Raw genomic sequence first — 24,953 nt, 5'->3', positions numbered from 1 at the left:
CCACTGTGCCACCAGGGAAGCCCCTCAGGTAATCTTGATGAGCCTCTCTGCTTCCTTTAATCTGGCCTCAGGTAATTTTTTCTGGTATGAGGAATGCTGACATAATCCATTTTGGGGGTTTTAATTCTATAAAGAGTTTAAAGACATTGTTATGTGTATTCCTTGAGAGGGAACCAGGACCCTGCTCCAAGGCTGCACTACTGTTTCTTGGTTGCTCCTCCTTTGTCTCTGCATCCCCACCCTTCCCTGATTAGCAACTGTTTGAACCTGCCCTTTGGAACTCAGTGAAAGTCGTGGAGGCTGAAACCTATTCCCTACAAACAAGAATCGAGGGACATGGAAAGGCTTCCGTGCCCAGAAGCCCCACAGGGTCCTGCTTGGTTTCACTATTGAAAGGGTCAGTAATACCCACTCACTGTGGCATAAAAATTATTTTTATCAGAAGGCATATGAGTTTGTGAAATCCCTTATCTTCTAAAAGCAGAATTAAGAACTCAGTTGTCATAAATCCGATACCCTAGAGGCCATCCCTGGGATCCACCAGGGACGATTGACTCTTATCAAGAGCCATGAGAAGTCTCCACACCACATGTAAACAGACATTGTTACAAAACTATCCTATCTCCCGTCTGTTCTCCTGAGGCCAATTTATCTTTCCAGAAAGTCATTTGTTTCCCCATGAATGCCCTTTCTCCCTCCCTTTCCATTATTGAGACCTCATTTGTTTCCCCATAAGTGTCTTTCTCTCCCTCCCCTTCCCCATTAAGATGGTATATAATAAGCCCTAAATTCTAAATGCCCCATGAGTCACATTTTTCTATGCACCCTCTACATACCTTAATGAAAATATGGTGATTGAATGTTATCTTTTGTTAATCTGTCTTTTGTCAGTTGAATTCAAAAGACCTGAATCAAGAAAGAATGAGTACAGGAAAAGTTTTTGTTGTTGTTGTTCTTTTTTTTTATTAAAGTATAGTTGATATACAATGTTGTGTTAATTTTTGTTGTACAGCAAAATGATTCATTTATACATATATACATTTTTAAAATATTCTTTCCATTATGGTTTATCTTAGGATATTGAATAAAGTTCCCTGTGCTATACAGTAGTAATTTGTTGTCTATCAATTCTATATATAATAACTTACATCTGCTAACTCCAACCTCCCACTCCATCCCTCCCCCAACCCCCACCCACCCTTGGCAACCACAAGTCTCTTCTCTATATCCATGAGTCTGTTACTGTTTCTTAAATAGGTTCATTTGTGTCATATTTTATTTTATTTTTAAAAGAAATTTATTTATTTATTTATTTATTTTTGGCTGTGTTGGGTCTTTGTTGCTGCACGCGGGCTTTCTCTGGTTTCAGCGAGCGGGGGGCTACTCTTCATTTTGGTGTGTGGGCTTCTCATTGTGGAGCACGGGCTCTAGGTACGTGGACTTCAGTAGTTGTGGCTCGCGGGCTCTAGAGCGCAGGCTCAGTAGTTGTGGCGCATGGGCTTAGTTGCTCTGTGGCATCTTCCTGGACCAGGGATTGAACCCGTGTCCCCTGCACTGGCAGGCAGATTCTTTTTTTTTCAGTGGCTTCTCCCATTGCGGAGCACAGGCTCCGGATGCGCAGGCTCAGTGGCCATGGCTCACGGGCCCAGCCGCTCCACGGCACGTACCCGTGTCCCCTGCATCGGCAGGCGGACTCTCAACCACTGTGCCACCAGGGAAGCTCGGCAGGCAGATTCTTAACTGCTGTGCCACCAGGGAAGTCCCTGTGTCATACTTTAGATTCCACATATGAGTGATATCATATGATATTTTTCTTTCTGACTTACTTCATTTACTATGATAATCTCTATCTCCATCCAAATTGCTGCAGTGGCATTATTTCATTCTTTTTTAGGGCTGAGTGGTATTCCGTTGTATATATGTACCATATCTTCTTTATCCATTCATCTGTTGATGGACATTTAGGTTGCTTCCCTGTCTTGGCTATTGTGAATAGTGCTGCTATGAACATAGGGGTGCATGTATCTTTTTGAGTTATAGTTTTGTTGGTATATATGCCCAGGAGTGGGATTGCTGGATCATATGGTAATTTTATTCTTAGTTTTCTGAGGAAACTCTATAGTGTTTTTCATAGTGGCTGTACCAACTAACATTCTCACCAATAGTGTAGGAGAGTTCTATGGGAAAAGTTTTAACTCCTAGACAGTTTTGTATGAGTGTATTAAAATTTGTTCATTCATTCGCCAGCTGGGCTTTAGGATTGTTTCAGTTCTTGGACACTAATCTATAGGGTTTTTTGCATGGCATAAATTTTCAATTCTCCTCAGTTGATACCTGGAATGGCATATCTAGATTGTATTCTATGTGTCTCTATAAGAAACTTTAAGACTATTTTCCAGAATGGTTGTTTTGGGGGATGTTGAACCAAAAGACAGAAGCAAGCCAAAGATTGGGAGAAGTGAGGATTTATTACCTGCAGCAAATAAGGAGAACACTTGGGATGTTTCCCAAAGCAGTGTCTCCCAAATAGCAAAATTGGGGAACTTTTAAGCTAAGGGTACGTACATATTCTTGAAGGAGCTAGAGCAGAGAATTCAACACAGAACTGGGACATAGGTTGACAGAGTCCAAACTTTAGCTGATAGAAGTCAGAAAAGGTCAATATCATCATTGCATCCTCCACCTGGGTAGGGGCCTTCGTTCCTGCAGAACTCAAGGATATGTAACAGATTGTTATTTATATCCCTTGAGGAGGAACTAAACTCATCTTATCTCTGAACTATTGTTTTCTGACTGCTTTTCCTTTGTTCCTTTCTTTCCTAATTTCCCTTAAGATCATTAATTACTGAGGCAAGCATGGTGCCAGACTTAGATGCAGAAAGCTTAGGCCAAATTAGTTTCTCTTATGTTGGGAAAGCCATGCCTGGTTCTCTTTCTCTGGGGACCCCCTACCCTATCAGTTGTACCAGTTTTCATTTCCATTATCAATAGCTGAGAGCTCTAGTTGCTCAGCTTCCTCATCAGCACCTTATATGGTTAGCTATGTTACTTTTAGCCATTCTGGTAGGTTAAGTGATTATTTGAAGACAAATAAGGAAATGTCCATTGAAGAAACATTTATTTATAAAACCAGCACCTGGTTTTAGCTTTGGCTGGGTTGATATGAATACTTTGTTTGATTTTATTGACTGTGTCAGAAATAAGATCATGTGAGGAACACACAACACAATTCTTTATCTCTTCAGGTCCTCATGGTCAGGTCAGAAAGGGTATAAAAAGTATGTACAATAGTATACCTCTCATGGTACTCTGGAAGATTTTGACTCTTTTTGGGAGGAAGGGAAAGACTGCCAGAAGTCGTCTTTTGAATCAAGTCCCATTTCCCCTAAATTGACAGTGAGCTTTGTAGGTTAAAATGTCCACGCTGGTGCATGAGTATTTTAAAAGCAATGGAGGACAATAAGGGTTTCCCTTGCCAGAAGGTAATCTTAACCTTAAAATAGGCTTAATAGTTAAGGAAATGTGGATCTGAAGAGACTTCTTACCTCAGATATACACTATCTGTATAGCCATTGAACAAAGTAATTCACCAGGCCCAAAAGAGTAAAAGATGTTTTAGGTAAGGGCAGACTGCTGCCAGTGAAGAGAATTTAAGGCACGTGGGAAGGGCACTGGACCGGTTGGGAATCTGTCCCTGGATCCAAGTTCTGGCCGTGGCCTAACTAGTTGTGCAAATCTGGACAAGCCAAATGCTTGCAGGCCTGTCTCTTTTCATCTATAAAACAAGAGCTTGGACCCCGAAGATCTCTTCCAGTTGCGACATTTTGTGGTCAGCATATGACATGGAGGGAGGATTCTGGGAAGAAGAACAATAGGGAAGGCCAGAACAAAGAGATGGAATGCAGGAGAGGGGCAGGGCTGTGCAGGGAGAGGGGTGTGGCTTGTATTTAAACAGGGGCAGGGAATTCCCTGGCAGTCCAGTGGTTAAGACTCTTTGATTTCACTGCCGAGGGCCTGCGTTCAATCCCTGGTCGGGGAACTAGGGTCCCACAAGCCGCGTGGGAGTGGTGGCGTGGCCAAAAACAAAAAACAAGGGGCTTCCCTGGCGGTCCAGTGAGTAAGACTCTGCCATTTCCCTGCAGGGGGCACAGGTTCGATCTCTGGTCAAGAAAAGTCCCACATGCCATGTGGTATGGCCAAAAAAAATAGAGGCAAAAAAACAAAAAACCAGGGGCAAATGGAGGGACCCTTGAGGCCCAAACGGACTCTTAAATTTCACCAAGGAAAATCCAAGGAAAGACTGGTGTATGGAACTAGGAGTGTGTTAGGAATACAATATGCAGAAGAGCAGGAAGGGAGATTTTTGACAGGAAGGCAGCACACAGGGACCGGTGATCTGAGAGCATTTATTTGTCCATTCAACAAATAGCTATTGAAAAGGAGATATTTTAGGGGCCATTCAAAGAGGCAGGCTGACATTTAGCATGCGGAAAGTCTGTGATGGGTATTGAACTGGGGGTACCAATGGGGTATGAGGGGCCCCATTTTGAGACTGTGATACCAAGCTAGGATCCTGTAAATTTAACAAACACATGTTGAGTAACTACCATGTTCCAGGCACTGGAGATAAAGACTAATTTCTCTGCCCTTCTGCATCTTGGTTCTAGTAAGGAAAGATAAACAATAAAATGGTAAATAAAATGAATAAATAAAATACATGTCAAGTTTGTTAGTGATAAATGCTAATAAGAAAAACAAAGCAGGGAAGGACAGCAGGATTGGGTGTAAAGGGAATGGGGCTGTAATTCTATTAAAGAGTGTGGCCACTGAGAAGATAACATCGGACCCAGGAGGGGAGGGAGTGAGCGGGATGGACAGAGAGGTACTGGATAGTCTTTCAGAAAAAGAACAGCAAGTTGGGAGAGTAGCCAGGGTTCAAGGAGGCCAGTGAGGTGAAGGGAAGAGGAACGAGGGAGAGTAGTTCAAAATGTGGTCTGGGCTCCATGAGGAGGCAGGAAGGATCCCGGCTCACTCTGGAGCTCCCTTGCTCACCTCCTTCCCGTCCTTCAGCATTTAGGGAACACCTCTGTGGCTCAAGCTGCAGATACTGTCATGGATAAGACACTGTGTTCCAGTTACCAGAACCAGAACAAAAGGTCGGGGCCCAACTGGCAGAGAGGGTAGATGAAGCTGCCATCAACAGCACTAGATCAGGCCTTAAATCCCCGTCTTCAGACACCATCAGTCTTGAAGCCAGTGTCGCTCAAGGCCTACTGGTGGGTCTCCCCAAGGAGGGCAAAAGAAGCTACAGAGAAGAAACTAGGACTGCCAGGTATATTGAAATAATATATATAATATATATGTTCTAGGTAATACCTGCACAGGATTCAATTTTTTTAAAAATAAATTTATTTATGGCTGCGTTGGGTCTTCGTTGCTGCGCGCAGGCTTTCTCTAGCTGCGGAGAGCGGGGCTACTCTTCCTTGTGGTGCTCCGGCTTCTCATTGCGGTGGCTTCTGTTGAACACGGGCTCTAGGCAGGCGGGCTTCAGTAGTTGTGGTGCGCGGGCTCAGTAGTTGTGGCTCACGGGCTCTAGAGCACGGGCGCAGTAGTTGTGGTGCCCGGGCTTAGTTGCTCCGCGGCATGTGGGATCTTCCCGGACCAGGGCTCGAACCCGTGTCCCCTGCATTGGCAGGTGGATTCTTAACCACTGCGCAACCAGGGAAGCCCAAGATTCAAATTTTAACAGAATAAAAAGCACCTTATTGCTGTACAGCAGAAACTAACACAACATTGTAAATCAACTATATTCCAATAAAAACTAATTTAAAAAAAAGCACCTTAGACTTCTAAGCTGCTGAGAATTTTAGCCATCAGTAGTGCAATCTCTTCATTTTACAGAAGAAAGTCAAGAGCAGTGATTTCTCAAAGCAACATAAGGAAGGAGAAACCGTTCTCTAGCCTATCTGGCCAGTGTACCGTCTAATCTGTTGCCGGAAAAATGGGGCAGGAGAGGATGGTCATGTCCCAGGTCTCTGGTGAGTTTCTGGGACGGGCGCCAAGTGAGGGTCCTTGGCTTCTCGCAGGAAAGAATTCAAGAGCGAGTAAAGTGAAAACAAATTTGTTTAGAGAGATACACATTCCATAGATGGAGTGGGGGCTGTCTCAGAAGGCTAGAGGCCCTGGGGTGTGCAGGTGTTTACTTTTTATGGACTGGGTAATTTCAAAGGCTAACAAGTGGGAGGAATATTCTAACTATCTTTGAGAAGGGGCAGGGTTTCCAGGAATTGGGGCACCACCCACTTTTTGGCCTTTTATGGTCAGCCTTGGAACTGTGATGGCACCTGTGTGTGTTTCATTTAGCATGCTAATGTATTACAATGAGCATATAATGAGGCTCAAAGTCTACTGGAAATCTAATCTTCTGCCATCTTTGGCCTAGTAGGTTCTAACCCGTTTCTGTCATATCCTGATCTTCTTAATGGTTATATCATTCTTTTATTTGTTGTGCCCTGCCCCCTTCCTTTTCTGTCTCAAATCTATCACAACTTTTGTTACCGTCACCAAAAGTTTCAGAATAAGATTGTAGAGAGCACAAAGCAATATTTTAAGTTACTTTAAGCTATTGTAAGTTATTATAAGTTATTGTTAAGTTATTGTAAGTCACTGTGAACTAAATGAGAAATGGAAATTGTGCTGACTCAGAGAACACAAATTTCAGAGCCAGATTTTAATCCCTACAGGATCAGTTATATCTGGAGGAGACTCCTGGAGGTGCAAGCTGGAAATGTGGGGAAAATGGGAGAAAGGCCCCAGGTGTTCGTCCAATGTTACCTCTTTGGCTGGTGATAGTGATAGTGGAACCATAACGTTTCAACATCAGGATGGAGATGTTGTACCCTAATTTTTAATCAACACAAACCTTGAGTAAGATGTAACATTTAAAGTGGATTATTGAACTTCAGTGTAACATTAAAAAGAGCTCAGTCAAATTGAGCTCTTCCTAAAGAAAAAGCAAATCATGGTCAGGAATAAAAAGCATAGAAGCTCAAAAACAATATTTAACCAAACATATGAAGTGAATCTCTAGAGAAAAATATTACTAAGAACATATGATAATTAAAAAGTTTTAAATGATGAATTGAATTTCTGGGAAAGAATCCATGGGCTCAGATTTTAAAAACCAGAAATCAGTGAGTTTAAAGTCTTTATTTTGCAGAAGATCTTAAATTTTGGATGCAGCAAAGTAATACAGAGCTTCTTGAAAACGATTAATAATTAGTTTATAGAACCAGCTTCTCCATGGAACGTTTCTATTGATTTGTAACTTGGCTTTGAATTTGACCTGTGGCCTTCATGTCATGATAATTTGGGTCACTCTGAATATGCCATCTCTTGAACAAGTGCCTCCGCTAATTTTAAATGAATGCAGCTGCTGATTTGCCATTCATCTATTTGCATCACAATATGTGGGAATAAATTCCCAATTAATAAAACATTTCCAGTAAGCAGTCAGACTGAGGAATGAAGGACATTTATCTAGTAAGTTTAAAAAAAGATGTTGCCTTTTTGGACATGAAAAAGGAAAGAATGTTAACATTTTTGAGGGCTTTGATAGAGGACAGAATTGTTCCCTGGGCTACAGCATCTAAAAAAACCCATGCAACCTCAAATTAGATTTTCGTTTAAAAAGATTTTTTTTAAGTGAATAAATGTAGAAACGTTTGGGGAATTCCCTGGTGGTGCAGTGTTTAGGACCTGGCGTTTTCACTGCCAGGGGCGCGGGTTCCATCCCTGGTCAGTGAACTCTGATTCCTGCAAGCCATGTAGTGTGGCCAAAAAAAAAAAAAGTTTGTTACCAAGCCTACAAAGGTTTTCTTCCTTCTTTCCTTTCTTCCTTCCTTTCATTCTTTCTACACTCCCCCCACCCTCCATTCTCTCTCTGTTTTTTACCGTTCCCTTCTGCATTTTTCTTTTTGTTTTGGGATCAATGAAGGTGAATACTACTTGATTCATGGGGAGAGTTTGCATTTGATATTAAGTATCAAAACCTTTGGTGGTTAAGCACCATAGGACCTTCATTCCATTTTGCATTTGACATTGCATTAATTAATAACATTGTCAACAGTTAGGAAAAGAAGTCTACTGAGCAGTAGATCAGAGTCTGGAAGCTCTCTCATAAGAGAAAAAAGTGAAGGAACTTTAAAGAGAAGGAACTGGGGGAGCCTGAGAAGGAGGTAGGGAAGTCTCAGGTAGGTTTTTGAGCTTACTGTTTTCACTGTGTATAATGTTCCTTCCCTTATTTTCTACCTGTTGAAATTCTCCCAGTTCTCAAGGACAGATCAGATAATCATCTACTGTGACGTTTCTAGATCCTCTTAGTTAGAAACTGTCTCCCTCCTCTAAACCCCCAAACCACTTGCTGCTACCTCTTTTATAAAACTGATAGTCCAACTTATCTAGATCTGGGTAGTCAGGACCTCAAATGCCACACTAAGGGGTTTAAGGGAGCCATTTAATTTCTGAGGACAGCTGTTATTTAAGACATCTAAGGCATTTCTGGTACAAAAAGAAGGGAAAGGGGCATGAAACTACTCTCTCTTTCTCTCTCTCTCCCTCTCTCTCTAGCGTATTACTATGTACCAGGTAGCATGCATGGGTTACCCCACTTTATAAACGTGGAAGCAGGTTACTCTCCAAAACTTGCTCAGGAAGCAGCCTCCACGTCCTCACCACCCTCTATACCCTCTGTAATTTGAGGGTAATTGCTACACTGAAATAGTGCTTTGAAGGCTCAGCAATGACCTTCCACGTCTAGGGACTTGTCCCCTCTGTCCTCATTCTCACAATTTTGAATCCACGACCTTCCTGAAACATTTTCTTTTCACAACTCACTAACATTGCGTTTTTTTGGCTTACAGTTTAAAATTTGGAAGGCATTTTTTACGTAGAAGCTTAAAACGAAGCTTAATTAATTAAGGGTGGCGACTTGAGGAGATTCTGAAAGGTATTTTCAAGCACTTTATACTTGAAAGGGAGGGTGACAAAGCTTATACATTTTTCTTTTAACAGTGCTGTTCTCACGCATGCACGCCAGGGCTGGGAGTTAACTTTTCTGATGTTTATGATGGAAACCAAGAAAGGGAGGCGGGCTCGCTTCTCTTTAGACCTAAAGGTTAGAGTTGGGGGTCTGGAGAGGTTAGGGTCCGCTATCCGTGGGCGCGCCCCCAGCACGGCCGGGGCCCAGAGCAACCTTCTTCATCCAGGGGCGGGGCGCGCCAGTCGGCCACGCGCGGGGGCGGTGGAGGGGGCGTGTCCCGCGGGCGCGAGCGGGCGGCGGAGGGGGCGTGTCCCGGGAGTGGCGGCGGCGCCGCGGGCTGGGTGCGCGGCGCAGCCTGCTGTGCTGGAATGTGCGGCTCCCGAGAGCTCACGGCGCAGGAGCAGAGCAAGCGCCGCCGAGGCCCGGGGCCCCAGGCGGCGGCGGCGGCGGCGGCGGCCGGGAGGGCAGGGCGAGAGCCGGAGGCCTGAACACTCTCTGCAGCCCCTCTCCTGGGTCTTCGCGGGCCTCGACTGCCCCAGCGTCCAACTTTTCCGCCTTCTCCCTCCCCTCCCCCGAAACTCCAGCAACAAAGAAAAGTAGTCCGAGAAGGAGCGGCGACGCGGGTCGTCGCCTCTCCTCGCCCAGGAAGGCCGGTAAGCGTGGCGCGGTCTGGGAGACGGTACAGCTTTATGAATTTTTTAAAATTGAGGTATTATTGAAAAAGATGAAGTTTTACAAATATATATACTCATAGCTACCATGCAAGTCAACATAAAGAATATTACCAGTGTTGGGACTTCCCTGGTGGTGCAGTGGTTAAGACTCTGTGCTCCCAATGCAGGGGGCCTGAGTTCGATCCCTGGTCAGGGAACTGGATCTTGCATGCCGTAGCTAAAAGATTCCCTCGTGCCGCAACTAAGACCCAGCGCAACCAACTGAATAAATAAATAAATATATTTTTTAAAAGTATTAAAAAAAAGAATATGACCAGTGTCTTTGTCTTATTAAATTTTGATTTTTTTGGTGTCAGTTATATTTTGATACTTTCAAAATTGTTGAGTCACTGAACAGTTTAAAAATTTTCCCCAAAATCTAAAAATGTTTTCAGCAATAAGTCTAAATTAGTTGATTTAAGAAATTTTTAGAATTTAAAAAAAAAGTAAAATGGAGAGAACTGGGAAAATTTCAGTTTTGTTGTATATTTCCAATTTTTTATGTATACTTTTTTTTAAAATAGGATCTCTACTTTTTGCCATTTCTTAATTTTTTTTTCTTATAGTGGTTTCTTTTCACTTAATTACAGTCTAGGTGACTAATTTTAATGGCTGTATTTTATATACGTCATCATTCATTATTTAACTTTTTCTCCACATTAAAGTTGCTATTTCCACAATAAGGTTATGACTTACATAGCTAACATTGGTTGTACATATCTCATTTCATTTTAGTGTTAAACTTATTTGGTCTTAATACATTTTTTATTTTTAAAAATGTTTTTATTTATGTGTTTTTTAAATTAATTAAAAAAATTTTGGCTGCGTTGAGTCTTGGTTGCTGCACACGGGCTTTCTTTAGTCGCGGTGAGCGGGGGCTACTCTTCACTGTGGTGCGCGGGCTTCTCATTGTGGTGGCTTCTCTTGTTGGTGAGCACAGGCTCTAGGCGCGCAGACTTCAGTAGATGGTAGTTAGGGTTTGGGAAGAATTAGAAATTACCGAGTAGTCTGGGCTGTTAGGTTAAACCCTTGGACAGCGTTTGCTTTGTGTGATGGCATTTGATTCCAACTTGTGAGCACAGGCTCTAGGCGCGCAGACTTCAGTAGTTGCAGCACGCGGGCATAGTAGTTGTGGCTCGCGGGCTCTAGAGCACAGACTCAGTATTTGTCGCGCACGGGCTTAGTTGCTCCGTGGCATGTGGGATCTTCCTGGACCAGGGATTGAACCTGTATCCCCTGCATTGGCAGCCCCTAATTTGAGAATTACACCTTTTAGATTGGAGAGTAGCGTGGTTAAGACAGTTTATAAAAAAGCCCAACATGTTTTCAAGGTGATCTTGTTATGGCTCCTCCAGGCAAGTGAGCCAAGTCAAGCGCAATGCAAGAAAGTTGCTGATTTGGAGATGAGTTGTCCAGTTATTTTATTAGGGGTTTTGAAAGTTTCTGTATTTTCATTTGTGTATTTTTGAATACACCAAACTTCCCTTTTCACAGGAAGAAAGGTTCATAACTTTTGTTTACTTTGAAACAGGTCGTCATCAAAAAAACAAACTAAGTGGTACTTTAATGGTACTAAGTACGTTTTCAGAGTACATTGGACCCTTGAACAACAGGAGTTTGAACTGTGTGGGTCCACTTATATGTGGATTTTTTTTTTCAAGAAATATATTGGAAAGTTTCTTAGAGATTTGCAACATTTTCAAAAAATTTACAGATGATACACATAGCCTAGAAATATCGAAAAAATTTAGAAAATGGTACCTCATGAGTGCATAAAATATATACAGATAATAGTGTATTTTATCATTTGCTACCATAAAATATATACAAATCTAATAAAAAGTTAAAATTTATCAAAAATTACACAAACACAGACCACCCATGGCACCATTCCAGTCCAGAGAAATGTAAACAAATGTAAAGATGCAGTAGTAACTCATTACTGCATAATATTAACTGTAGTCCATACTGTAGTACTGTAATAATTTCATAGCTACCCCTTTTTGCTATTTTGGTGAGTGCAAGTGTTACAGGTATCCACTCAAAACGTCTTGTGAGTCTAATCATTTCCGGGTGAGCAGTTGGTCTCTCCAGTAAATTGTGTTTGCAGTAAAAAAAAAAAAAAAAAAGTCACCTCTCGCAGTTCCTGAGTGTTTTTCATCGTGTTTAGTGTGATACCAGAAACCTTGAATAACACCGTGGGACCCATATGAAGTGCTCTAGTGATGCTGGAAATGCTCCCAAGAAGTAAAGTCATGACATTAGAAGAAAAAGTTGAATTGCTTGATATGTACCATAAACTGAGTTCTGTAGTTTCTGTTACCCACCATTTCAAGATCAGTGAATCCAGTGTAAGGATTGTTGTAAAAAAAGAAAAGGAAATTTGGAAACTGTCTCTGCATTTTTGCCAGCACACATGAAAGACTTGCACTTTTTGCGAAATGCCTTTCTATCTCGTATTGAAAATGCATCTTTTACGTGGGTATAGTATTACTATAAGAAAGGCATACCTATAGAATCTAATATGATTCGAGAAAAAGAGAAGTTATATGACGACTTAAAGCAAAAGGAAGGTGAAGTTTCTAAATCTGGAGAATTTAATGCCAGCAGAGGATAGTTTGGTAATTTTAGAAAAAAATATCACGATACCAGAACCGGCTTTGAGTTCCCAGATGCCATGAACACAGTTATTGAAGAGAAAGGCTGTCTGCCTAAACCAGGTTTTTAACACAGAGAAATGTGCCCTACTCTGGAAAAAATTGCCAAAACGGTCATTCATTAGTAAGAGAAGCGAGCATCAGGATTTAAGGCTGACTGAAGACTAACATGTTTTGTGCAAATTGATTTTTTGATCAGGACTGCTCTTATCTATAAAGCTGCTAAGCCCACTTTTTTTTTTTTTTTTGGCCACGCCATACGGTTTGCGTGATCTCAGTTCCCCGACTAGGGATTGAACCTGTGCCACAGCAGAAGCCTGGAATCCTAACCACTAGGCCGCCAGGGAACTCCTGAAGCCCACTATCCTTAAAGGGAAAAAAGATAAACACCAGTTGCCATTCTTTTGGTTGTATGACAAGAAGGCCTGGGCAATGAGAACACTTTTCTGGATTGGTTCTATCAGTGCTTTGTCCCTGATCACGAAGTACCTTGCAGTAAGGGACTGCATTTTAAAGTTCTTTGGTATTGGACAATGCCCCTGGCCACCTAGAACCGTGAGTTCAACATTGAAGGTGTCAAAGTGGTATACTTGTCCCCCAGCACAACGTCTTTGAATGAAGCCTGTATCGAGGTGTTATAAGGACCTTGAAGGCTCATTACATGTGGTACTCTATGAAAGGATTGTCAGTACTATGAAAGACAACCCCGATAGAACATCATGAAAGTCTGGAAGGATCACATCATTTTGATAGAAAAAGCTGTGAAAGCCATCAAGCCTAAAACAATAAATTCCTGCTGGAGAAAACTGTGTCCAGATGTTGTGCATGACTTCACAGGATTTACGACAGCCAATCAAGGAAGTCATGAAAGAGATTGTGGGTATGGCAAAAAGGGGAGGTGGTGGTGAAGGGTTTTCAAGATACAGATCTTGGGAATATTCAAGAGCTAATAGACACCATACCAGAGGAATTAATGGAAGTCGATTTGGAGTTAAGTGCTTCTGAGCCAGTGCCAGATGATGAGGAAAAAGACATGGAAGAAGCAGTGCCAGAAAACAAATTGACATTAGACAGTCTGGCAGCAGGGTTCCTTTTGTTGAAGACTACTTTTGACTTCTTTTATGACTTGGACCCTTGTGTGATACAGACACTAAAACTAAAGCCAGTGGTTGAAGTCAGACAGAAATTAAGATGTATTGCCCTCAAGTTACACAGAGTGCCTGCCTCTTTCCACTTCCTCCACCTCTTCTGCCTCTGCACCTCTTTCTGCCTTCCCTTCCACTTCCTCTACCTCTTTCCACTTTGCCACTACTGACTCAGCAAGACCAACCCCTCCTCTTCCCCACCCTCCTCACTCTACTCAACTGAAGACAGAAGGATGATGATCCACTTCCACTTAATAAATAGTAAATAATCATGCCATTCAGTTAATAAACTTATCTGTTGGGTATGTGTGTGAGTGTCTTGTGAAAATCTAGTAATCGTATAGCAAGATCTGGGAGACATTGTATCATCATCGTCATTACCTAAGTATTCACTGTGTGCAAGACTTGTACAAAGGTATAAGGTGATATTTAATATGAAGTTAATAATGTATTAGTTTTTCTACTGCTGTATAACTTTGCTTTTAAATACTTACATTAAAATACAGTATGCCTCTTATAATTTGAGAAAGCGTATCAGCCTATCATCACATGTATGCAGTTTTTTAAAACAAAACAGTATTTCCAATACTATATTATGAATATATCTTATACTATATGCTTAAAAATTTTGTGATTCATTCATTTGCATATAGGCTAGGCTACTGTGAAGCAGTCCTATTGATTACAATAGACTACCGTAAAGCAATCATATTGCTGCTGCTTCTTTATCAGTGCATTAATCGTTATACCTGTAAATAAGTATGAATTTCTTTTTCACATTATCTTTTCTCTTTTGATGCCTAGTGTTAGTAATACATATAACATCTACAGTATTTTGCATCATATAATACAATATTGATAAAGATACTGACAAGCACAATTCATCTTGTACACTATTATATAATGCACATAACATGCAAAATATGTTAACTGATTGTTAATGTTATTCATAAGGCTTCTGGTCAACAGTAGGCTATTGGTAGTCTAGTTTTTATGGAGCCCAAAGTTACATGCAGATTTTTAACTGCACTGAGGGTTGGTGCCCCTAACCCTCTTGTTCAAGGGTCAACTGTAGTTTATTCTTTTGGAGTTAGTTGAGTTCATATGAGCTTCAATTCACTAACTATAGGCTTCTGCTTTTCAGGCTGTTTGTATTTAATAAATGCACAGGTAGCTTTGTATTTTTCCCCTTTCTGATTCAGACCAGTAAACTTTTGAAGGAGGAGTTGAGAGGACAGCAGTTTACTGTTCATATATGGAGTTTAAAATAAAATTTTAATTAACACTAAAAATGAAGGTTACTTATATTTTTCCACTAGAAAAAGTAAAAGTGCTTGAGGGAAGGCAAGCCAGTGGTAGACCTAGTTGATGGATGAGTTGTGTCAAACACCTGATAGAATTTTTTGTAGGGGGTCATAGAAATTTTTTTGATGACTGCAGTAAAGAGAATTTGGAATTACAAAAATATTGTAAAGGCTTATTTTCAGTAGTTAATGAGGCTGATTGAGTTTAAAGATTATATGGGAAAAATGTAGTTTTTTAAGTTACGAAGAATTACAGTGATGTTGTGGTTTTAGACCAGTAAAAGTTGTGTTTAAACTGGTGCTTTCGTGTTATTTGTTTTGTTTTGAATGCAGAACCCCGTTATGGCCACCCAGGTAATGGGGCAGTCTTCCGGAGGAGGAGGTCTGTTCACCGGCAGTGGCACCATGGGCATGGCCTTGCCTAACGACATGTATGACTTGCCTGATCTCTCCAGAGCTGAACTGGCTGCGCCTCAGCTCATCATGTTGGCAAATGTGGCCTTAACTGGGGAAGTAAACGGCGGCTGCTGTGATTACCTGGTTGGCGAAGAAAGACAGATGGCAGAATTGATGCCTGTAGGGGATAACAACTTTTCAGATAGTGATGGAGAAGGACTTGAGGAGTCTCCTGAGGTAAAAGGCGAGCCCAGTGGGCTGGAAAACATGGAACTGGAGAGTTTGGAACTCAGTGTTGTCCAACCACGGCCCGTGTTTGAGGTGTCAGCTGCCTCAGAACCGTACAGCTCAAATAAAGATCTTCCTCGGGAAACACCTGTAGCAGAGGACAAATGCAAGAACTTGAAGACCAAGCCCTTTCGCTGTAAACCATGCCAGTATGAAGCAGAATCTGAAGAACAGTTTGTGCATCACATCCGAGTTCATAGTGCCAAGAAATTTTTTGTGGAGGAAAGTGCAGAGAAGCAAGCCAAAGCCAGGGAATGCGGCTCTTCCACTGGGGAAGAGGGAGATTTCTCCAAGGGCCCCATTCGCTGTGACCGCTGTGGCTACAATACCAATCGCTATGATCACTATACTGCTCACCTGAAACACCACACCCGAGCCGGGGACAATGAGCGAGTCTACAAGTGCATCATTTGCACGTACACCACAGTAAGCGAATATCACTGGAGGAAACACTTGAGAAACCATTTTCCAAGGAAAGTATACACATGTGGAAAATGTAACTATTTTTCAGACAGAAAAAACAATTATGTTCAGCATGTTCGAACTCATACAGGTAAGAGGACCTTTCTCGTTTATAAGTGTACTCTACCCCCCAAGTGAAACACTTTAAAAATGAAAAATTTCAAACATCTCAGAAGTAAAGACAATGCCCCGCTGCACCCATGGGTCCCCATCACCTATACGCAAGAGTTACTAATATTTTGTCATATTTGGCAATTCAGTTTTTTAAGTAACAGCTTTATTGAGATGTACTCCACTCCCACACAATTCTTCCATTGAAAGTTAGAATGCATTGGTTTTAGTGTGTTCACAGACTTGTGCAGCCAACACCACAGTCAATTTTAGGACATCTTTACCTTGAAAGGAAACCCCTCTCTGTGGTTGCTCCCCATTTCTCCCCAGCAGCCCTTAATTATTCACTTTTAAACTGACTTTCATTAACGGGTCTCATTTTTTAAAAGCAATGTTTGTAACTACTGATAGTTACATTAACATTTTCCTGATATGAATTGGTACCTTTGAGGACTGATTACTGGTCTGAACAAAATGGATAGGGTAACCTAGTACTCTGCTCTGCATCAGAAGTGAAAAGGGGCTCTGGAATGCTGTTTGCATCATATCCCTTTTGCAGTAGTTGTCACTCTGCCGGACTGAACCCCATGCTGAAGTGAGTCATACTGAGGAGAGGAATTGATGTTGCTTTGCTTAAGTGGTAGACATAAACAAGAAAACTTGCAGATGAAATTCCATTACAAGAAAGACCATGTGTAGCAAGATTCCTAAGCTCTAGTAGATGGCTTCTGTGTAATTTTTTTTTTTTTTTTTTTTGTATTGATGTTGCTTTGCTTAAGTGGTAGACATAAACAAGAAAACTTGCAGATGAAATTCCATTACAAGAAAGACCATGTGTAGCAAGATTCCTAAGCTCTAGTAGATGGCTTCTGTGTAATTTAAAGCTTTAAAATCTAGCTATGTAAAAGAATTTGCAATCTCTTTGGAATTTGTTATAACCTGTGATTGATCGTCTCCAGGCTTCGAAACCATTTTATTTCAAAAGTAAAAAAGTACAAATACTTCACAATTACATGGCATAGGAAATGAGAGTTACTTGGGAATCCTACGCCATTAATCACTTAACAGTTTTAATTAAACAAACTGTTAGACTAAACTAACCTCACCTGCAATATCATAAAGCAGATCCCAGATACCATATATTCTTTAGCCGTAAGTACTTTATGTCCTTTCACAGTTTTGTGAAAACCTTGGGGCCTAATTTAGAATTGGCCATAATCTGTAGAGCTTTCAGGTAGTAACTGTGACATATGGTAAAAGTGCATGACTTTTATGTGTACACCTTTATGAATTTTTTAAAATTGAGGTATTATTGAAAAAGATGAAGTTTTACAAATATATATACTCATAGCTACCATGCAAGTCAACATAAAGAATATTACCAGTGTTGGGACTTCCCTGGTGGTGCAGTGGTTAAGACTCTGTGCTCCCAATGCAGGGGGCCTGAGTTCGATCCCTGGTCAGGGAACTGGATCTTGCATGCCGTAGCTAAAAGATTCCCTCGTGCCGCAACTAAGACCCAGCGCAACCAACTGAATAAATAAATAAGTATATTTTTTAAAAGTATTAAAAAAAAGAATATGACCAGTGTCTTTGTCTTATTAAATTTTGATTTTTTTTGGTGTCAGTTATATTTTGATACTTTCAAAATTGTTGAGTCACTGAACAGTTTAAAAATTTTCCCCAAAATCTAAAAATGTTTTCAGCAATAAGTCTAAATTAGTTGATTTAAGAAATTTTTAGAATTTAAAAAAAAAGGAAAATGGAGAGAACTGGGAAAATTTCAGTTTTGTTGTATATTTCCAATTTTTTATGTATACTTTTTTTTAAAATAGGATCTCTACTTTTTGCCATTTCTTAATTTTTTTTTCTTATAGTGGTTTCTTTTCACTTAATTACAGTCTAGGTGACTAATTTTAATGGCTGTATTTTATATACGTCATCATTCATTATTTAACTTTTTCTCCACATTAAAGTTGCTATTTCCACAATAAGGTTATGACTTACATAGCTAACATTGGTTGTACATATCTCATTTCATTTTAGTGTTAAACTTATTTGGTCTTAATACATTTTTTATTTTTAAAAATGTTTTTATTTATGTGTTTTTTAAATTAATTAAAAAAATTTTGGCTGCGTTGAGTCTTGGTTGCTGCACACGGGCTTTCTTTAGTCGCGGTGAGCGGGGGCTACTCTTCACTGTGGTGCGCGGGCTTCTCATTGTGGTGGCTTCTCTTGTTGGTGAGCACAGGCTCTAGGCGCGCAGACTTCAGTAGTTGCAGCACGCGGGCATAGTAGTTGTGGCTCGCGGGCTCTAGAGCACAGACTCAGTATTTGTCGCGCACGGGCTTAGTTGCTCCGTGGCATGTGGGATCTTCCTGGACCAGGGATTGAACCTGTATCCCCTGCATTGGCAGCCGGATTCTTAACCACTGCACCACCAGTGAAGTCCTGGTCTTAATACATTTTTAAAAATATATATTTATTTATTTATATATTTTATTTTTGGCTGTGTTGGGTCTTAGTTGTGGCATGTGGGATCTTTTGTTGCGGTGTGTGGGCTTCTTTCTAGTTGTGGTGCAGGTGCTCCAGAGCGCGTGGGCTCTACAGTTGTGGTACACGGGCTCGTTAGTTGGTGGAGTTCAGGCTCAGTTGCCCTGTGGTATGTGGGATCTTAGTTCCTGGACCAGGGATCGAACCCACGTCCCCTGCATTGGAAGGTGGATTCTTAACCACTGGACCACCAGGGAAGTCCCTGTCTTAATACTTTTTAAAAGCTTTTTCCCCCAGTATTACCTAATTTGTGGTTTTTTAAAAGAAAAAAATTTCAAAACAATTTGTTGGTGTATAAATAGAAGGATAGTATTTTGATTACGTAAATTCTGAGAGTATCAGTGGTATTAAATGCATGGTTCTGAAGGTTCTGAAAATTGTATTTATGGAAAAATTAATTCATCTAGTGCTGAAGAGCAGAGGAGATAAGAAGTGATCATCAGCAGGAATCGCTTGTTTCTTATTTCTCACTTAGGTAGCCTACTTTTCTGGTTCACTTAGTGGGTGTCTTATGTTCCTGTATTGAGTGCTCAGTGTTAGGTGCTTTCTTCTACTCTCTGCTAATCTTCAGAACAATTTACTGAGGAAAACTGGATGTTTACTGAGGGAGAACTTCAGGCTTGATAGCCTAAAGTGATGTGCCCATGGTCAAATACAGCTAAGATTCAAACTTCTGAATCTCTTTTTATAGGTAATCATCATGGTAGGGGGCTGAGGATTTCCATTTGAGTCTTCAATCAAAAGAGTTTTCATTTTGTGGTTTTGATATCTAACCAGTTCACAAATTTTACTTTAGTGCATTCATTTTTTTAAAATATATTTATTTATTTATATTTTGGCTGCATTGGGTGTTCGTTGCTGCGTGTGGGCTTTCTCTAGTTGCAGCGAGCGGGGGCTACTCTTTGTTGTGGTGTGTGGGCTTCTCATTGTGGTGGCTTCTCTTGTGGAGCACGGGCTCTAGGTGCGTGGGCTTCAGCAGTTGTGGCGTGCAGGCTCAGTAGTTGTGGCTCTCGGGCTCTAGAGCGGAGGCTCAGCAGTTGTGGTGCACAGGCTTAGTTGTTCCGCTGCATGTGGGATTTTCCTGGACCAGGGCTCAAACCCGTGTCTGCTGCATTGGCAGGTGGATTGTTAACCACTGTGCCACCAGGGAAGTCCTCACAAATTCTACTTTAAAATATGACGTTTTTGGGGCTTCCCTGGTCGGGCAGTGGTTGAGAGTCCGCCCGCCGATGCAGGGGACACGGGTTTGTGCCCCAGTCCGGGAAGATCCCACATGCCGCGGAGTGGCTGGGCCCGTGAGCCATGGCTGCTGAGCCTGTGCTCCACAATGGGAGAGGCCACAACAGTGAGAGGCCCGCATACCGCAAAAAAAAAAAAAAAAAGAAAAAGAAAAAAAAAGACGTTTTTGCCTGTATGTGTGACTGAAAAATTATTAGCGCTTCTAGAGTATTTATGCCTATTTTGGTGAGTTGCACAGGCAGAAGCAATTTGTTTCATTATGAAGAATTTAAAAGTAAATTATCCTTAGTTTATCCTTCATGTTAATCTGTTTAAGGGTATCAAATTTTTCTTCCATTAACTTTTTTTGGTAACAGCTTGACTGATACACAATTGATGTACCATACAATTCACTGTAGATTGGCCTGTTCTGAACATTTCATATCAATGGAATCATATAATATGTGGCCCTCAGTGGCTACCTTCTTTCACTTAGTATAATGTCTTCAAGGTTTATCCATGTCCTATGTACAGTACTTGTTTTCCTTTTACTGCCAAATAATACTCTCTTGTATGGGTAAGCAACATTTTATCTGTTCATCAGTTAATGGAGTTTTGGATTATTTCCACTTTTTGTATATTATGAGTAATGCTTCTGCGACCATTCTTATACAAGTTTTTGTGTAGACATATGTTTTTATTTCTCTTGGGTAAATATACACCTAGGAGTGGAATTGCTAGGCCATATGGTAATTATGTTTAATCATTTGAGGGACTGGCAAACTGTTTTCCAGAGTGACTGCACTGTTTTACAGTCCCACAAGCATTGTATCAGGGTTCCAAATTCTCCACAACCTAACAAATAAATGTTAACATCTGTTATTTTGATTATAGCCATCTTGGTGGGTGTGAAATCTTCATCTCACTGCGGTTTTGATTTAATTTCTCTCGTGGCTAATGATACTGTACATCTTTTCATGTGCTTATTGGCCAATTATGTATCTTTTTTTACAAAAATACATTCAACATTTTTTAAGCTATCTTAAAATTCATCCAGGCCAAAGGAGGCATTCTGTTACCATGAGCTATTTAAGTCCAATCTATACTACCAGCTAATAACAGCTGAACAGTTATTAGGAACACATTTCACACTTATCACCACATTCTCTTTTTATTTTTCACTCTGTCTATTCCTTTCCTTGTCCCATGTTATTAAATACATCTATTACTGTACTGTATAATATAGACAAATTAATAACTGGTGTTTATTGAGGGCTTTATGTGCTAGGCACATGGGTTGAATGCTCTACATGTATTATCTTAAATTCTCACAATTCTAGAAAATGAAGGTAGTGTTACTGTTATAGATGAGGAGGCTTGCCTGAAGTCATACTTACTATCTTGTGGCCAAAAAATAGACAAAAACAAATTGTCACCGTTTTTTTTTCGACAGCCAATCAAGGAAGTCATGAAAGAGATTGTGGGTATGGCAAAAAGGGGAGGTGGTGGTGAAGGGTTTTCAAGATACAGATCTTGGGAATATTCAAGAGCTAATAGACACCATACCAGAGGAATTAATGGAAGTCGATTTGGAGTTAAGTGCTTCTGAGCCAGTGCCAGATGATGAGGAAAAAGACATGGAAGAAGCAGTGCCAGAAAACAAATTGACATTAGACAGTCTGGCAGCAGGGTTCCTTTTGTTGAAGACTACTTTTGACTTCTTTTATGACTTGGACCCTTGTGTGATACAGACACTAAAACTAAAGCCAGTGGTTGAAGTCAGACAGAAATTAAGATGTATTGCCCTCAAGTTACACAGAGTGCCTGCCTCTTTCCACTTCCTCCACCTCTTCTGCCTCTGCACCTCTTTCTGCCTTCCCTTCCACTTCCTCTACCTCTTTCCACTTTGCCACTACTGACTCAGCAAGACCAACCCCTCCTCTTCCCCACCCTCCTCACTCTACTCAACTGAAGACAGAAGGATGATGATCCACTTCCACTTAATAAATAGTAAATAATCATGCCATTCAGTTAATAAACTTATCTGTTGGGTATGTGTGTGAGTGTCTTGTGAAAATCTAGTAATCGTATAGCAAGATCTGGGAGACATTGTATCATCATCGTCATTACCTAAGTATTCACTGTGTGCAAGACTTGTACAAAGGTATAAGGTGATATTTAATATGAAGTTAATAATGTATTAGTTTTTCTACTGCTGTATAACTTTGCTTTTAAATACTTACATTAAAATACAGTATGCCTCTTATAATTTGAGAAAGCGTATCAGCCTATCATCACATGTATGCAGTTTTTTAAAACAAAACAGTATTTCCAATACTATATTATGAATATATCTTATACTATATGCTTAAAAATTTTGTGATTCATTCATTTGCATATAGGCTAGGCTACTGTGAAGCAGTCCTATTGATTATAATAGACTACCGTAAAGCAATCATATTGCTGCTGCTTCTTTATCAGTGCATTAATCGTTATACCTGTAAATAAGTATGAATTTCTTTTTCACATTATCTTTTCTCTTTTGATGCCTAGTGTTAGTAATACATATAACATCTACAGTATTTTGCATCATATAATACAATATTGATAAAGATACTGACAAGCACAATTCATCTTGTACACTATTATATAATGCACATAACATGCAAAATATGTTAACTGATTGTTAATGTTATTCATAAGGCTTCTGGTCAACAGTAGGCTATTGGTAGTCTAGTTTTTATGGAGCCCAAAGTTACATGCAGATTTTTAACTGCACTGAGGGTTGGTGCCCCTAACCCTCTTGTTCAAGGGTCAACTGTAGTTTATTCTTTTGGAGTTAGTTGAGTTCATATGAGCTTCAATTCACTAACTATAGGCTTCTGCTTTTCAGGCTGTTTGTATTTAATAAATGCACAGGTAGCTTTGTATTTTTCCCCTTTCTGATTCAGACCAGTAAACTTTTGAAGGAGGAGTTGAGAGGACAGCAGTTTACTGTTCATATATGGAGTTTAAAATAAAATTTTAATTAACACTAAAAATGAAGGTTACTTATATTTTTCCACTAGAAAAAGTAAAAGTGCTTGAGGGAAGGCAAGCCAGTGGTAGACCTAGTTGATGGATGAGTTGTGTCAAACACCTGATAGAATTTTTTGTAGGGGGTCATAGAAATTTTTTTGATGACTGCAGTAAAGAGAATTTGGAATTACAAAAATATTGTAAAGGCTTATTTTCAGTAGTTAATGAGGCTGATTGAGTTTAAAGATTATATGGGAAAAATGTAGTTTTTTAAGTTACGAAGAATTACAGTGATGTTGTGGTTTTAGACCAGTAAAAGTTGTGTTTAAACTGGTGCTTTCGTGTTATTTGTTTTGTTTTGAATGCAGAACCCCGTTATGGCCACCCAGGTAATGGGGCAGTCTTCCGGAGGAGGAGGTCTGTTCACCGGCAGTGGCACCATGGGCATGGCCTTGCCTAACGACATGTATGACTTGCCTGATCTCTCCAGAGCTGAACTGGCTGCGCCTCAGCTCATCATGTTGGCAAATGTGGCCTTAACTGGGGAAGTAAACGGCGGCTGCTGTGATTACCTGGTTGGCGAAGAAAGACAGATGGCAGAATTGATGCCTGTAGGGGATAACAACTTTTCAGATAGTGATGGAGAAGGACTTGAGGAGTCTCCTGAGGTAAAAGGCGAGCCCAGTGGGCTGGAAAACATGGAACTGGAGAGTTTGGAACTCAGTGTTGTCCAACCACGGCCCGTGTTTGAGGTGTCAGCTGCCTCAGAACCGTACAGCGCAAATAAAGATCTTCCTCGGGAAACACCTGTAGCAGAGGACAAATGCAAGAACTTGAAGACCAAGCCCTTTCGCTGTAAACCATGCCAGTATGAAGCAGAATCTGAAGAACAGTTTGTGCATCACATCCGAGTTCATAGTGCCAAGAAATTTTTTGTGGAGGAAAGTGCAGAGAAGCAAGCCAAAGCCAGGGAATGCGGCTCTTCCACTGGGGAAGAGGGAGATTTCTCCAAGGGCCCCATTCGCTGTGACCGCTGTGGCTACAATACCAATCGCTATGATCACTATACTGCTCACCTGAAACACCACACCCGAGCCGGGGACAATGAGCGAGTCTACAAGTGCATCATTTGCACGTACACCACAGTAAGCGAATATCACTGGAGGAAACACTTGAGAAACCATTTTCCAAGGAAAGTATACACATGTGGAAAATGTAACTATTTTTCAGACAGAAAAAACAATTATGTTCAGCATGTTCGAACTCATACAGGTAAGAGGACCTTTCTCGTTTATAAGTGTACTCTACCCCCCAAGTGAAACACTTTAAAAATGAAAAATTTCAAACATCTCAGAAGTAAAGACAATGCCCCGCTGCACCCATGGGTCCCCATCACCTATACGCAAGAGTTACTAATATTTTGTCATATTTGGCAATTCAGTTTTTTAAGTAACAGCTTTATTGAGATGTACTCCACTCCCACACAATTCTTCCATTGAAAGTTAGAATGCATTGGTTTTAGTGTGTTCACAGACTTGTGCAGCCAACACCACAGTCAATTTTAGGACATCTTTACCTTGAAAGGAAACCCCTCTCTGTGGTTGCTCCCCATTTCTCCCCAGCAGCCCTTAATTATTCACTTTTAAACTGACTTTCATTAACGGGTCTCATTTTTTAAAAGCAATGTTTGTAACTACTGATAGTTACATTAACATTTTCCTGATATGAATTGGTACCTTTGAGGACTGATTACTGGTCTGAACAAAATGGATAGGGTAACCTAGTACTCTGCTCTGCATCAGAAGTGAAAAGGGGCTCTGGAATGCTGTTTGCATCATATCCCTTTTGCAGTAGTTGTCACTCTGCCGGACTGAACCCCATGCTGAAGTGAGTCATACTGAGGAGAGGAATTGATGTTGCTTTGCTTAAGTGGTAGACATAAACAAGAAAACTTGCAGATGAAATTCCATTACAAGAAAGACCATGTGTAGCAAGATTCCTAAGCTCTAGTAGATGGCTTCTGTGTAATTTTTTTTTTTTTTTTTTTT

The 24,953-nt window shown here is 40.7% G+C and overlaps 1 protein-coding gene across 1 annotated transcript in view; it reads left to right on the top strand.

Moving 5' to 3' along the window:
* The first annotated feature begins 9,408 nt into the window (after window positions 1-9,408).
* Window positions 9,409-24,953, top strand: part of LOC102995069 (RE1-silencing transcription factor) — a 46,428-nt gene continuing 30,883 nt past the window's right edge. Inside the window, 3 exon segments of the mRNA XM_028491814.2 lie at window positions 9,409-9,504; window positions 9,625-9,693; window positions 23,274-24,177. Of these exon segments, the coding sequence (XP_028347615.2) occupies window positions 9,409-9,504; window positions 9,625-9,693; window positions 23,274-24,177 (1,069 nt within the window).

This window comes from Physeter macrocephalus, chromosome 7 (assembly GCF_002837175.3).
Source record: "Physeter macrocephalus isolate SW-GA chromosome 7, ASM283717v5, whole genome shotgun sequence".
Classification (NCBI taxonomy): Eukaryota; Metazoa; Chordata; class Mammalia; order Artiodactyla; family Physeteridae; genus Physeter; species Physeter macrocephalus.
Note: the sequence above shows the minus strand (reverse complement) of the source record. Positions and strands in the feature narration are given on the sequence as shown.